Source organism: Electrophorus electricus, chromosome 13 (genome assembly GCF_013358815.1).
Source record: "Electrophorus electricus isolate fEleEle1 chromosome 13, fEleEle1.pri, whole genome shotgun sequence".
Classification (NCBI taxonomy): domain Eukaryota; kingdom Metazoa; phylum Chordata; class Actinopteri; order Gymnotiformes; family Gymnotidae; genus Electrophorus; species Electrophorus electricus.
The window spans coordinates 14,935,320-14,951,370 of record NC_049547.1 but is presented as its reverse complement, the minus strand read 5'-3'; the positions used below and the strand labels follow the sequence as shown (position 1 = coordinate 14,951,370).

At 42.5% G+C, this 16,051-nt stretch overlaps 1 protein-coding gene across 3 annotated transcripts in view; it reads left to right on the top strand.

Moving 5' to 3' along the window:
• The window catches only part of LOC113572154 (AT-rich interactive domain-containing protein 1B), a 177,918-nt gene that overhangs the window by 148,745 nt on the left and 13,122 nt on the right, over nucleotides 1-16,051 (top strand). For all 3 annotated transcript variants that reach the window (XM_027001482.2, XM_027001481.2, XM_027001480.2), the window contains 5 exons: nucleotides 410-499; nucleotides 2,310-2,483; nucleotides 7,999-8,314; nucleotides 13,424-13,536; nucleotides 14,740-14,843. In XM_027001482.2, coding sequence (XP_026857283.2) covers nucleotides 410-499; nucleotides 2,310-2,483; nucleotides 7,999-8,314; nucleotides 13,424-13,536; nucleotides 14,740-14,843 — 797 coding nt within the window. The remainder of the gene's footprint in view (nucleotides 1-409; nucleotides 500-2,309; nucleotides 2,484-7,998; nucleotides 8,315-13,423; nucleotides 13,537-14,739; nucleotides 14,844-16,051) is intronic.

Here is a 16,051-nt window from a genome sequence, read left to right as displayed (position 1 = left end):
TTTAAATAATTTATTTAAAATAAATGTTTCGGATTCAGAATGTATAAGTTTAAAAGCGATAATGGCAGTAGTGTTTAATTGTCTTTCGACAGAGTGATTATCTTGTTTTCTGTTTGCCTGAGATAGAATTATGTACTGTACTATTAATTATATACTGTATTGTGTAATGTACTATTAATTATATACTGTATGAATTATGTACTGTACTATTAATTATATACTGTATGAATTATGGACTGTACTATTAATTATATACTGTATTGTGTAATGTACTATTAATTATATACTGTATGAATTATGGACTGTACTATTAATTATATACTGTATTGTGTAATGTACTATTAATTATATACTGTATGAATTATGGACTGTACTATTAATGCTTCTCTTCATTTGCCTTTTTCCGCAGGGTCCCAACTAGCTCCACAAGCCCCAGGGAACATGTCTGATGTCAGTTCCCACCCTACTATGAACCAGATGCCTATGTCTCAGGATAGAGGTAAACATGAAAGAAATGCAATATTCAGTAAAATTCATGAGTGAATGAATGTGCCTCCACAGTATGCACACCTTTATTATGTTATTTTAGAATAAATGCACAACAATCTCCCAGTAACATTTATTGCCTGTGTAACACAGTAAAATTATGTTACTAATAACTGTTTACAATTTATCACTCTGTAAAAGCAGAAGGATTTTTGTGGGGGGGTTTTTGTTTCTTTGTACAGTTCTTTAATCCTTATTCCTGCGAATTTGAAATGGAGTATACAGCAGACCACAGGATTTGACCAAGCCCAAGGTCCAAAGCCCAAATGTTCCTCTGCACAGACGTTCTGATATTTTACTGATGACTTTATAAGGCTCTCAAAGACAAATCAAATTTAACCTTGCTGACGTAAATTACATGAGTCCTTTTTTTTTGGAGCAAGGGAAGTGGCCATTTGGCTGGTTCTCACTGATCTGTCCCCTGTGCTTTCCCCGTTTCTCTCTGCAAGCTGCTCTGTCCTCTCTCACCTTTCCTTTTTGCACAGCATCTCTTTGACCTCTAGAGGACTGTGGTTTGCATTATGCTGTTTAAATATACGATGGAGTCCAGCCACGCCGAGCTCATTTTATTTCCATAAATTCTGTTTTTTCCCCGCTCACCACTCGGATCATTGTTGTCCAGCTAAGAGCCTATAGCTTTTCGAGCCAAGCACGGGTAGGGAGGTGGGGGCTAGCGGAGGGGCTACATGGCGCTTGAATGCATTATTTGCTTTTAGCACTGTCTGCGCAGCCTTCTTCTCCTTCCATCCATTTTGTAGGCAATTTAAAATGCGGTATTACACAGTGGTTTTTTTTTTTGGTTTTTTTTTCCAAACTCCCTTACGTTAATGGAAGCAAAACATTACGATAATGTCATCCCCTCTCTAACCTCCCCCCTCGCCCTGCCTGGATAAAGCTACTCTCGCTTACAGCCCTCACCTCATCATCCACTGCCTGCGGACAGCCAGCCCTGTACCGCTAACCCAGGCAGAACGGACCGCAAGGGAAGATGATCGCCCGACTGTCTGCATGGGTTTGAAAGGCCTTGCGCAATAAAAAAAAAGGGGGGGGGGGGGGGAGAGAGGAAAAAACTGACCCTCTGCTCGTTACATGCTCTTTGGAGGCCAGAGTAGGGATCGACGTTGGCGCTTGCTGCTCTGCCGAACATTTCCATTTAGCCTAATCTACAATATTACTGTGCGGAGCATCCCAGACAGAGGCGACCTTTCACATTTGAGTGGATTGGCCATCCCCCTTCCTCCCCTTTTAGGTCTTTTTGCTCCAGAGTTTTAAATGTAATAAAGGCCACTCCAGTTAAATATTGGGTCCTGTGCGGATCACTCTAAATGTCAGTTTTTGAATGCTCCCACAATGTTTTTAGACATTTTAGACATTTGATGTGTTTTTTCTCCATTTCATTCCATTCCACTTATAGTTCATTCCATGTAACAAGTTTCTTTCTCTATCATATATCGGCCCCACTTATCTGGGAGACTTATGACAGATATCCTATAATGAATACAGGCGCCACATGTTTTAAAGCTTTGGCACTGTGAAGTGCTTCATTGGCCTCTGGCACAGTCATGTGACCCTGTAGACACCTCATTGGCTGCTACACCACCTAACAATTGGCCAGTGTTATGAATTTAATTGCAAGTCACATCAGAGTATTCAGACATGAATCGGTGTTCTCCCACATCATCCCACAGTGTTTTCTGTTACTGTCTGGGCTACTGTGATGACTATGACTGAACATTCTTGCTTTTCCTGCCTTTGTGCTTCAGGGTTCTTACCCAGCATGCAGAGGAGCCAGAGTCAGTATGCTCCCCAGCAGTGCGGGCCTCCTATGTCCCCACACCGTACTGCAGTTAGCCAGATGCACCATGGGATGGTTCCATATCAGCAGGGCAATTCCACTGTTCCCTATGGGCCTCCAACTGGCCAGTATGGCCACCAAGGTACAGACTATTGTAGCAATGTTCATTATCTATTTGTAAGATGGTGTCTGTCCCCATCTCTGTTATTTACACAACCATGTGAGCATGGTGTTTTCTTTTGGACGGGTGTGGGGGTGTTACTTCTTACCTTTGCTTGACTGCAGTATTCATTCTTGTGGAGTGGAGATGAGTCAAGGTATAAGAGGGCAGCAGAATATTCATGAGGCTGAACTGCAAATGCTCCCCACGCATTCTGTTTTCATGGGATGAATGAAATAAAAATGAATTTGCAGCTGTTAAAAAAGTCGCAGCCTGAAATTAATTTTAATGTCCCACCTAATTATCAGAGGTCAATGCTTAAGTGTAACCCTCCATAAAGTATAGAGTGTGCCAATGACTTCATTACAAGCTCTATGTGCATGTAGAAGAGGTCATATTCAGCTTGAAGCTTCTGTGACCTCTTCTGGCCTGTCTCGAGCTTCAAGTACAAAAGGAGTCAGCTATGGTTACACGCAGTTACTATAGCAACATTGATGTCCACTCCGCAGTCCAGCTCCAGAAGCAGTCTGGGAACTCTGGCTATTCTAACCCCTAGCTAAAGCACTGCTCAGCACTCACATATCCTCCCGAGCAGGATAGGACCAATCATAGTAATAACGGGAAAATGTATCAGGTGGAAAGAGTTGAAGAAAAAGATGTTACTTACTATTGCCTCTCTCACAGAATGTCAACACTGTTTCATTTCTGGCTGGGTAGATAAGCCCATATGTTAGTATTTATGCTGCTGTAATCCTTCAGTCACGCAACAAAGAGAATGCAATGATATTCATGTTGTATGCTTTAATGTGTCATTGTGATAAATGCACAGTCTGTTTCCTTTCTTAATCTCCTTCAGACCATCCCTATTCAACGCTGATGAATGGTTCACATATATTTTGGTATTATTCCCATCCACCCTCTCTATTCTCCTAATATATTGCAAGGGAAGTGACACCAATAATGAAAACTTTTTTTAAAAAAAGCCTAGAAAGAGAAAAGGGAAACCACAGCGATATGGGAAAGGAATTTTCAGGCCTCTGATAGAGTCATGTTCCCACTTGGAACATGTGTGCTGGAGTTTGGCCATCTCCAGAGTCATGGCATGGAGCTCACACCAGGCTCGGGTTCTGAAAGCCATGCTGGGTCAGGCCAGGGTAAGTGGGCCAGCCAGCTGCCGCTCATTGTTTTTGATGAAGTGTCCATCTGCTTTCTGTCTCGCCCCCTGCCAGAGAATTACTAACCCATTAAACCAACATGGAAATGGGCTCCAAGCCCCTGATTGCTCTGCTGTGTAATGCTTGGGTCAGTGCCTGGAGGCAGGAGCTTAGAGCACATGAACACATGCATTTGCAAACCTGAATTATAGACTAAGTATGCATTATCATGAAATCAGGCTCACTGAGAAAGAAATTTGAGTCATGCATACAATGTTTGACTACATTAAATTATGTTTGATATCAGGTATGTACTGTTAAATAAGAACAGAAACCAGTGTTTTAAGATGTCCAGATCTGTACCATCTTTCATAGGTTACAGTAGAAATTGTGCTTTTCCTTAAAGAATCAGACTTTTCCCTCAAAGATATACTTTATTTCTGTTAATAACTTTATGAGGCATGCCTTGCTCGTGTAGCAATTTGGAAGCAGAAAACTCTATCCTTGCGTGCCTTGAGGGAGGTTTTGGAATGGGAGTGGGCCAAGTATGGAGCCCTGAGGCACTTTGAATCTATGCTTCACCAGAGACTTCCTGCTGAGAGAGCTGCTGAGGTGGCTGGGAGAGAATCTCTGGCCTCAGGCCATGAAGGAAGGAGACTGGCAGAGGCAGCAAGTCAGAGAGAAGGAAAGAAAACTCATGAGTTAGAGGAAAAGAGGATAAGATGTCTTAGCTGTCGAGGAAAAGTATGACTTTTCTCAAAGTGCCTGCTGCAGAGGTCGTGTTCTGTGCTATTTAATGGTTCTTGAGCAACAAGAGCACCATGTGACTTACAAGCATGCGTCCCGTCCGGACAGGGTTCCCTACGGTGATGTAATTTATTGTCAGTTAATTTATTAGTTATTAAAAATCCCCTGTATGTTTAAATTGAAGAATTATAAAAACATTTTTTATATTTTATTTAAATAAAAGACCATTAGAACTTCCAGCCTACTTCATTAGAGTTGTACCAAATGTAAAACATTCTGTAACATTTCAGAAGAAAATCTTCATACACTTCACTGAACTTCACTGAAGAAGGTACACTGAGAATTTCAGTTGATTTGGAGACCAAAGTTTAAGCATTTAAGCACTCATAAATGAATTCCTGAGGTAATTTATGTGTTGAAGTTTTAGTGCTGTTGACTGGAACGAGTGAATGGGGCCTGGGTGAAGAGTGCTGAAGAGGCAGTGTCTCTAATCTGGTCGGTCACAGTCCTCTTCTCCTGCGGGAGAGTGAGGATTAAATACAGCTCAGGAACAGCGTCATTGGAATGTGTGACCATGCCTCGAATTTCCATGTAATTGGTAACGCACCACAGTTTCCTTCTCCCTTCAGCCCGCTATGAATACCACACTTCCCAATAGCGAGTGCCTGGGAAGAAATGGTGGTAGATATCTAAGGGGTTGAGACAGATAAAAAAAAAAAAAACTGTGATTCATTTTTTGCTTGAGAAAACACTAGAATAGCCAATAGCATTGGTTTGACTGCTTTGTGAGGAAATAGAACCATTGATAGAATGAATCCCCAGATCTATTCAGTTATTTGTGACGAGTTCCTCAGTGGCTGTAAAGGACAGAGTCTGAGAATGAGAGGCAGCCCTTATCACCTTTGAAGAGGTGCTATTAGCCAAGCACCAGCAGTTTTGAAAATTAGCCATTTTCTGCAAGGGGAAAAGTAAAGAGGTTGGGGGGGGATTTCACACCAAAACTGACTGCTGCTGTTTAGGAAGCTCAAAGAAATTCAAAGAAAATCCAATAGTCTTTCCTCAACTATAGCTATATATCCATTTACATTTGCAGATCTAAAGTATGAGAAGCAGGGATTTTTAACATATATAAAGCTGTTATGTTTTCTGTGTGTGTTTTTTTGTGGTCTGAGTTCAAAAGAAAGCAAAGCACTTTAAGAATGCATAACACTCTTGTGAAGAAATTATTGGGTACACACTAACTTGTTTATTGAAGAGGTCAGAACTCTGTAGATGTAAAATGAGCAGAGGGAGTTACTCAGCAGTGTGAAGGCAGAGCACAACTTCATGGAGGTGGATGGACCCATTCTAAATTGGGGAAAAAGTGCAGCCAAAACACAGGGTAAGTGATGGCTATGTTAGCCAAGTGAATGTGGAGGCAGCCCTGCAGTTGTGCTGGGCTCTCCGAGCTCCAGGGTCTATGTCCTCACTGTGGCGGTGGATAGATCAGTCTCAATTGTTTTTGGAGTCATGGTCTGACTGTTGTCCCACTCTATTGTTCAGCCTCTCTCAAAATCACCGCGCCCATAAACTTTCGATTTATTTTGGTGGGTGTGGTTATTTTCTGCATTTTGAAGTTCAAAGTGTCACTTCCATTCAACCTATACTACCGTACAAATCTCAAGTGGATTCCCCGCATTGCAGTGTGGAATTGCTTCTCATTGAAACACTTTGTTGACACTGAACTTCCATCTGTTGAGTCGTTTTCACTGTGAGCACTGTGATTCAACTTTTTGTCATTCTGAGCAGGGAAAGCCTTTAGGCCAGACAGGGATTTGATCCCCTTTTCCAGACATATTCTCTGGGGATTAGACCATGAGCCCTAACTAAAGCATCCATAATGCAAGCAGAATAAATACCTCTCTTGCAAAAGAAGCACTGATTTTCCCTATACTTTTTCTAATAGAATTTTTCACCTTAACTCACACATAGAAGGCCTAGCAGTCCTAGGTGAGTATGAGGAGAGTATAGGGCAGTCTACTTAGGCTCCTTGCTCATGAGTTAAATAGAAACAATCAAAGGACACTTGAACCTACAGCCCACTAGGAGTTGTTTTTTTTTTTGTTGTTGTTGTTGTTGTTGTTGTTTTTTAAAAAAACATGTCTGGAACTAAAATCCCCAATTTCTGCAAAAATGTCTTCTGCAGAAGTGATGAGTTGTCACCACTCTAAATCCCAAGACTAAAGGTAAAGATCATTGTAACAGTGCTGTGCAATTCTGTATGCTGTTTAATATTAAAATGTAAAAAATAAAATATTAATATAATATCAAAATTAAACTGCAAATTCAGGTGAGAAATGCAACACCTGCATTGTTTGTTTTGACACCAAAAGAAGGAACACTTGTGTCTCTCTAGTCTATTTTTTATGTATAATCATATAATGAGGTAATTGAACATAAAACATAAAAAAACTAACAATCAAATACAGAACCACCCTTTGCCATCAGTTCTTCTCAGAAAGCTGTTATTAAACAAAAACTGTGCATAATGTAATATTAGGCCATTCTTCAATAAAATAAAAACAAAGAGGAGGAAGTGATGGCCCTGTATCCCGTGGCTGTTATATGACAATGTAAAACCCATCAGACCCAATGACTCACAAGAAGATGGTGCACATCATTATGAATCCACCACCATGTTTAAGACTTAGAAGCAGACATTGTGGATTCAATTCTCTCATTCTTGTTTGCCCAAATGTGAACTACTGTGAATGGTTGCATGGACCATAAGACCATATGGTGTCATTTCCTCTGGGATGCACCCAAAATTGTGGCTTTGATAGTTGGTCTTGGTCAAAGTGTCTGATTGGCCACCTGGCTATAAGCCCTGCTATGAACTTTGCAAACTGTTTTGGTTGCATCCAGTTCACAAATGGGGATGAGTGAATTCTGTAATAAACTCATAAGTGTTTAGCAACTCTCCAATTAAGTGTCTAGCTGTCCATGTTAATTAATTTCAGCTCACAACCACTGTTGCCTCTGACTGAAAGAGTTTGCGTTTGACGCTTTTTGTTGCCATTTTTAAAGACCTTTACACACACACCTTCATCTGCACCTGCAATTCTCATAGCAACAGGCTGGCTTCTTTGGAAATCTATTAGTAACCTAATGTTGCTTTGAAATTTCACACATTAAAAATATGCTTTTCAGACTTCTTTTGAGCCTGCCACATAGTGTTAATTGCCATTCATTTTAATATGACTCACTTGTGTATGTGCCTTTGTGACGCATGAAGAAGCATACTAAACTACTGCAACTCTGGGATGCCTTGAGAGCTTCCTGTCTCCATTAGCTTACTATTTCATTTAAAGCAAGTGTTGAGTAGGGAGTAATATTTTAATTGGTTAAACTGACACATAATGATTTCTTAAGAGATTTTTAAAGTATTTGTTGGCTTCAGGCTAAATATAGCTAATTCTAAAATTATTGTGTCTTACTGATTGTGGCATTTTGTCTTATCTAAAAAAAAAACCAAACAGTAAGGCAGCAGATTTATACATCTAAGCAAGTAGTTATCTATATCATAAATCTTTTTTCCCTCTGCCTGCTCTTCTTAGGTAATTACTCGAGACTGCCTCCCTATGGTGGGGTGGCCAACGCTAACTGCAGTGGTGCTCCAGGGCCTGGCATGAGCAACTGCCTGGGCATGAACGCCAGCAGCCCCATGCATGGCCAGGGACCGGGGCAGCCCGTGCCCCTGGGACGCAGCCCAGGAGCTAACAACCGCCTCTACCCAGCCAGTGGGACCAGCCTGACGCCCTCTTCACCCAGCACACCCCAGAACACTGGGCCAGGAATGGGACCTCCCGTGGGAGGTGTGAATCGCAAAGGCCAAGACGGTGTGACAGCTGCAGGCGGTTCTGCACAGGGGAGGTGAGCTCCCACCTCGGGTTGTGTAGCGTGTCGGTGCAGGGGCTCTGGGCACCACAAGGCACAGCTGTCACAAAGGGAAGTGCCCTGTGCATTCAGTATCAGTTGAAAATCCTAACCTAAAATGACAGCGTTCTGTGTGAGAGTGGTTAATGCATCTTGAAGGAATCTGTTTTTCAGGCTATTTTTATGTTTTCTTGAAATGTACTTGACACTGAGATGTTACAGTTAGATTCCCTCGTACTCATGTTGTGTGAACAGTACACGTTTCCCTTTCGGTAACACTTCAGGGACATATTTTATTTACGTAACGGACTCGGCCGATGCACAGTGTGTACTCCCGCGTGCCCTGACTTATGGCCATTAGCCACGTCAAGGCGTTCCGCTCAGCCTTCTTATTCTGTGTGCATGCTGCTCTGTAGGCTGTGGCAAGTTTGCTTTAGGAAAATGCTCGTTATAGGGTGTGATTTTTTTTTTCATTCATTCCTCTCAGTGTAAAGCCATTCATAACTTGACCAGATAAAGTCATTGTGGTCAGTGTTGTGAACATTCACTGCGTTATTATGATAATGCCTTTTAAGGAATGAAAGGAGACCCATCATCCCCCTAGCGCGGTAATAATGACAAATTAAGTGCTGTCCAAGCATGGTTAACAAGCGCCTTTGTGGAGGGCTTTGGTCGATACATCATAAGCCATTTGACATTTGGAGGAGAGGTTTGTGTTGACACTTTAGTGATTAATGGGCGATATGAGGCTGTGTTGCAGCCTGTGTGTAAATGCTAAGAAAACCATTAAGAAAAGGCATCACTGCCAATAAGAAGTGGCATGACAAGATGCCTTCTGCTGGGCCCAATCAGATTGACTGTCTGTCTCTTCTCTCTGGCTCTCTCAGACATCCCAACACATGCACGGAGGGACTGTATGCCCCAAGCACTGTGCGTACTGCATATCTCATCATCCTCGTCCTGTTATGTGCCTTCTAATGGCAGGCATTGACAGAAGATACCGCTTTATGGCAAATGCGTGAATGTGTTCTGCGAGAAAGTTGAACTCAGTAATCGCTCTACATGGAGGTCATGAGCAAAGTGACTCTCCTTAGTAAATTTGTCATTATGGGAAGCATGACCCTTATTACATATTAGCCATTTACTGTGACTTTTGTTGGTCTTAGCCTTTGCCTGTGTTCTTAAGCCTTTGTTTATGACTGGATAAGGCAATTCTTGGCTGTGTTCTTGTGACTGAATATTCCCATTCTTGCACATGTGATATGGTGATGTACTTGTGCTGATCCAGTGCAGGAAGACTGGGGGAGATTCCATGTATATATCTCCCCTCAATCACAGCTGCTCTGCTAGCATTCCCTTCCCCACTGTTTTTCTTATCTAATATCATTTGATGTGACTTCAGCTTATTCTCAGCTTAGATGATACAAGAGCATGGCTTTGAATGTAAAATGTAATTAAAGCTGCCTGACAGAAGCTGTGAAGGCATGTGAGTGTCTCCGTGTGTGTGTCTCTCTCTTTCTCTCTCTGTGTGTGTGTGTGTGTGTGTGTGTGTGTGTGTGTGTGTGCTTTCCACTCCTGTTGTTATCTCTCCTATTCTTTAGACTTTAAGATCACACAGTGCAGGTATCTGGCTCCATGGCTTGCCTGCCACTGTCCACTGTGTGCAGAACACACACTGGTCCATCCAGCTTTGCTGTCGCCTTATACAAGTGGCCAGGGGTTTATTTGAAGCTCCCATATATTTCTGAAATATTTGCCCATTTGTGTCACTCAGCCACCTCTTTTCACAGTAATAATGGCAACATCCACAGAAAAGGCTCAGTTCTGACCAAGTTCTACCTGTTGTCTTAGTGTTACATAAGCTGTTTTGTCATTTGAAGAGGCACGTTTTTTTCTTTTCATTTTCACTTTAAAAGGCCTGAGCTGGAGACTGACAGCATGTACCATTTCGCTGCATAGAGGGAGCTACTGCACAGATGAAGCCATGAAGCACCTGTGATTGAGTGCATCTTATTGTCTCTCAGTCACTGGGGCAGACTTTTGTGGAAGCGTGACTTTATGTGGTGCTGACTGGTTCCCAAAGCAGCATTTACAGTCGGAAGGTGTCCTCTTCTGAAGTAGGAGCGAAAGACTGGAGGGGGAAGCTGCCATTTCTAAATGAGTTCAGGAGCTATGAGCAACTCATAATTCTCTGGGAGTGACGAAAACAAGCTCTGGGAAGAAATTGAAGAAAGCAATCCTTTAAAGGGAGGTGGGGGGTGAACCAAATCAAAGGAAATGGAAAAAGGGGGGAAAAAAAAAAAAAAAAAAAAACAGCTCCGGGGCAAATCCTTGCCAAATAATTCATTTCTGACCTCCTTAGTAAGTAAATTTGCTAAATAAATAAGAGCTGCTTGGATGTCAAGAATCCAATGCGGCCCCCAGCGATGTGGCTTGTAGCCTTGGCAGGAAGAGTTGGCTTTAATAAATGGCGAGAATAAATGGCTTTTTTCTCCTGTTTGATGTGAGGCTTTCTCAAGGATTTAATATGTTAAAAGCTGTCCTTTCATACTGTGTTTTATTTTGGATTTTGTTTTGGTTGAGTCAGGCTCTCGCTGTGCCTGCCGTTGCCTTGAGAGCAGATTGGACCATATATAATTCATAGGCTCCCACCGTTTTCACTGGCCTGGTCTAGTCCTCTCCTCACCCTGCCTGTTCGCCCTCACCTGTAGCAGCTCAGCTCAGAAATGATGTGTCCTGTGCTCCCTCTAGGCAAGTTCCTAATCATAATGAACGTTTCTTAATTTTCACTGGTGACTCTATCCAAACTTGAAAGTGGCTTGTTCGAGCAAAGCTGTAGAGTTCAGAAGATCAAATGGCGTATTTAATCATGAGCAGATGTCCATAATGAAGCTGCTATGGTCTGATGTTACTGCCAACCAGTATTCCAGTGGACCGTCCTGTCTGGAAAATATGCAGGCGTGGATGTTTAGAGGGGGCACTGTCTGTCTGCCTCATTTACATCTATGGCATTTAGCTGACACTTTCATCCGAAGCGACGTGACTAAATACAGTTAGACGAATTGAGGGTTAAGGGCCTTGCTCAGGGGCCCAAGAGTGCCAACTTCGCTTGATCTGGCAACCTTCTGAATACTGATTACTAGTTGAGTACTTTAACCACTGAGCTACCACTGCCTCACAACTCTAAGCGTTCTCCACGTCTGGGACGAAACCTCTGCGCTTCATTTGCTGTGGTAGTCTTCAGGAGGGGTGTGTCACTGAGAGAGGGGCTAAACAGTGTAACAGTGTTCCCTCCGGATTGGGACCTCCGCCTGTACCTCTGCCATTAGGAGGCGCCCTCCCAGCTGGCCTCGCTCTGCCTCCACCGTGACAACAGGGGCTGTTTTTAATGCTGCCGCGGAATCTGCGAGTGAAATGAATGCGCCGCACTGTTCTTGATGGCACCCTGTGCATATATTAAGCATGATTAAACGGCACACTTTCCCTCCATCAAGCGTTTTAATGGCTTTTTTGATGACATGAATTAGTAATAACGGCTGTGCACGCCGCAGTGCGAGCCACACTTGTTTTTGTGTTTTTTTTTGCATTTATTGCATTACCCGCGTGAGAGCTGCAGTTTATGATGTAAACGGATAAAAGGAGATGCAAAGTATTTTGGTGCACTCTGTTGAAATGAGCGAGTGACGAAGGAGGCTTGATCCGAATGGACGGCAGTGCTTCGCCTGCCATCTCCCTCGCACTGAAATCAATCCTGTGAGGAGATTACGTACAGTGTGTGTCGTGTAACACTGCCAGTGACTAATTACATCTGCGAGATGCGATTACAGCAACCTTCAGCACACGGAGCCCACTCATTCTTCACTGTGTGTCAGTTTCACCCATGCCGTTGTCTCTTGGCACAGCCAAGCTACGGTACCTATGACTGACATTAATCCAGCTTGTAGGGCTTTCCATTTTTCTCATTATTTCACTTTCAGAATAATTCAGATTGATTTCAGATCCACCAAATACACGAAGCTTGGTTGGCATTTCATCTTTCATCATGCATCTGACATGGGTTGATATCCTTAGATCCAATTTTGATTTGGATATATTTCACTCAGTTCTACAGAAATTATTTGTAATCACAGTCTTTGGGCATAATTCTCTCCTTCTACTCTCTCTCTCTCTTTCTCTTTCCCTCTAACCCCCAAACCCCCAAAGATAGTTAACCTTTGATTACAGTATTATTGGCAGTGTTTTGTCAATGTTCTTTCATGTGAATGTGTGTGTGTGTGTGTGTGTGTGTGTGTGTGTGTGTGTGTGTGTGTGTGTGTGTGTGTGTGTGTGTGTGTGTGTGTGTGTGTGTCTAACACACTGGTTGCTGTGTGTGGTAAAATCCAGAGTGCAGCAGGTTGCTGATAAGCTGTGTGATGTTCCTAAAACCATTTGGAGCGTGGAGAAATCGCAGGATTGATTCCCACCATCACCATGGCAACAAATAACATGATCCTTTCCAGAAGCACACCTTAATTAGTTAAATTATTACTAGGGGGTGGGGGGTGCACGCCTGGAGAAAGCCATTTAATCTGCAGTGAAACTGCACGTTCACCTTGCTTTCAGTGATTTTCTTTTGCATTGCGCTGCAGGTGCAGCCTGTCTGTGACCCAAGGACCAGCCACCGATACTGGCCATAGTTTTGTCTAGGATTTATCCCATGATATTGAAATGTGCATTTATCAATGGTCATGAGCACAGCTAAATGTAAACTGTCCAGAAGGAAAGGCTCAGCCCTCATCAACAGTTACTCGTCAGGGATTCATCATCAGGGAACAATTTCTTGCATCTACCGTGTCTGAATAATGCTAATAATGCTTAGAATAGTTGAAAGTTAGGCTCAGATTGTGAAAACCTTTTTTACAGGTTTTGAAATTTGATAAAGGGCTATAGCAGTGTTAGTATCAATAACAAATAAAAAAAAAATTCATAACAAATAAATAGAAAAGTAGGCCTTGCTGTCTCACTGTTTAATTGTAATACCCATTCACACTCCCTCTCTCTCTCTCTCTCTATTCTTCCCTCCCTCTCACCCTCTCTCTTACCTCTTTCCCTCTCTCTGTCCCTCAGGCAGGGGGGGGGTTCTGGAATGATGGGCCCCAGCTCCACATACAGCCAGCCAGCGGGTAATGCCACAGGGATGATGTCACCCCGGGGCTCCACCTCCAGCACTTCTCCCTCAGGTACTGCTGACTCCTGCCAAGAAGGCATGGCAGAAGGCATCGCTTCTAAAGCCGCTGCGTCTGCACATACTTGCTCTCACCAATCATGCCATCCTTGATTTCAGGCTAAAATAGTGTGTTTAGCTGGTGTAGCGGTTGGCTGTTACTAAGACAAAGCTTTACTCTTATTAATAGAATATATGGCACACCATCAAGCAAATACTTTTTTTAGAATATGTTTTTAGCATTTCTCAGTCATTTATCGGTTGCTGCGTCAATAATACATTACACAATAGACAATTAATAGAAAAGGAGAGAGTATAACATTGTTTCTTCTAGAAAGCTATCATTTAAATTTCTCTGTTGAGTACTGTTGACAGGAGAACCTCAGAATGAGCCAATTCTCCTTGTTTCTGAGAATCCTCTCTGGCTCACTATAAGAGAGACATTGTGAGCGTCGTAACTTTGCTCCTGCTTATTAAGTTTGCGCTGTTGAAAGCAGATGAAAGCACTCTGGCCCTGCAGTAACCCTTCACCTTGCTACATTGTCAGCAACGCACCTCCAAGGAGGTGATGGCGTAATAGAAAATATTTCCGTGCAGACTCGCGAAACAGGAGATCAGGGTGTCTGCATGACATTTGGAAGACATCAATTGAATTAGAGCGCTACGGTTCTTAAAAACTCATTTCTGCTGCCTCCGGGGTTGTGAGGGGAAAAAAAGAAAGAAAAAAGAAATTAGTTTCACATTGTGCAGCGTTCTGAATGTTGGGTAGAGGAAAGCAATGGACCTTGGGCGCTGTGCAGGCATTCACAAGTTCTACTTTCTCGCAGACCTTTGGTCGCCGTGTTTTTTCTTGTCGTTTGTTGACTAACTGATTAACAGACAGCTGCCATGCATATGCAGTTTCGCGTAGTGCCACGTGTGTAGTCATAGTGTCAGACAGGCACATAGGCCGTGGCTGAACTGGGCGTTACGTGCTGGTGGAGAGACTGGGCAAAACACACCTGCACTCACACACTCCACCTCTAGCAACGAGTTACAAGACACCAGGGTGTCTCTGACGGTCACGTCTGTGTTATGAAATGAAATTTGTAAATTCGATTTTTATTTAAACAGCAAGTATAATCCTGGTCTTGCCACAGTGCGTATTCTTATGCATATGCATATGTTGAGATATATGAAACTTGGCATGATGTTTGAATGGTTGAGGTCTTCCCCACAGGGGCCATGGGTGAGAGTGGAGAGATCCTATCAGCTGCTGACTCCAAGCAGAAAGTCAGCAGTAAAGAGGAGGGGATCCCTTCTGCTGAACCCCCCAAACCCAAGGTATGAACTGTCATCTGCGATTCTCCACCACATCTGTGATTCTCGTCTTATTACTTTCTGCTGTTTACTTTCATTTGTCATATGCTGACTGAGTTTACTAGGAGAGGCATTTTCACTAATTGACTGGCTGAATGACTGAGTTCTATTGTAGAAGCCTGCATGCCTGACGGGTCTTAGCACAGTGGCGCAGTATCTGTCTCATAACTATCTATCTAGCTATGTAAATTAGTGGCAGACATGAGCTGGGTAAGTGAAGACCACAGTAAACACTAGGTGGTGTTTGTTGATTGTTGTCTTTCCATTGATCATATATATCATGTAATTACGTAAGTAGTTATATGGGTGAACAACGCCAAGAATAATAATTTTTTTTTACTGATATTAGCAAGTGGCCATCAAGTGGCTTTGTTGGCGATTCTTACTTTCTAGCTAGGATGAGGATTACTGCTTTGCCCAATATGGAAAAAAAACGATCTTTCCTCCTCAGGATTTTCAAACACGAGCCGCTATTAGCGAAATAGTGTCCATGACGTCAGTAGAGCGGGGCACAGTAGTGGGGAGCAGCATGGTTTTTACACTGCCGACCCCTAATTCTACCACCCGACCTCTAATTCCAATGCCCGACCCCTAATTCCACTGCCCAACTCCTAATTCCACAAGGGCAGGTTTGGGAGATGGGTGGGATTAGGAGCCATTAAGATAAATAATCCAGGTTATTTACACTGTAGCTCCCAGTCATGTGTAACCAATTTATACATACATTTTCAGCTAAAATAATCTGGCAAATAAGTGAACTAATAACTACATAACATCAAGAACTCTACCTTGAGTCAAAACCGTAGGGAAAGGTAATATGGAAAAGGTAATAACAGTTTATAAAGGAATGGAGTAATGTGAAATGAATTAAATGTAAACAAGAAATGGCCTCACACAAATTTGTTCAAAGCTCGAAAGAAGGAATAAGAGACTTTGAAGAATTATTATGGTATAGAATTATTATGATATTATGGTAAAACCAAGTGACTAATGAAACTTTGAAAAAGTAATGGCAATTAGAAAGTGGTGTACACATATTTGACAGAGTGGTTTATTACACATTAGATATATTGGCAGAGTGGTTTGTTACTTTATGTCAAGTAACCTGGATCATTTCTACAGCATGGATCTCATTACAATTTTGATCCTGATTACGGTTTTATATAGAAATA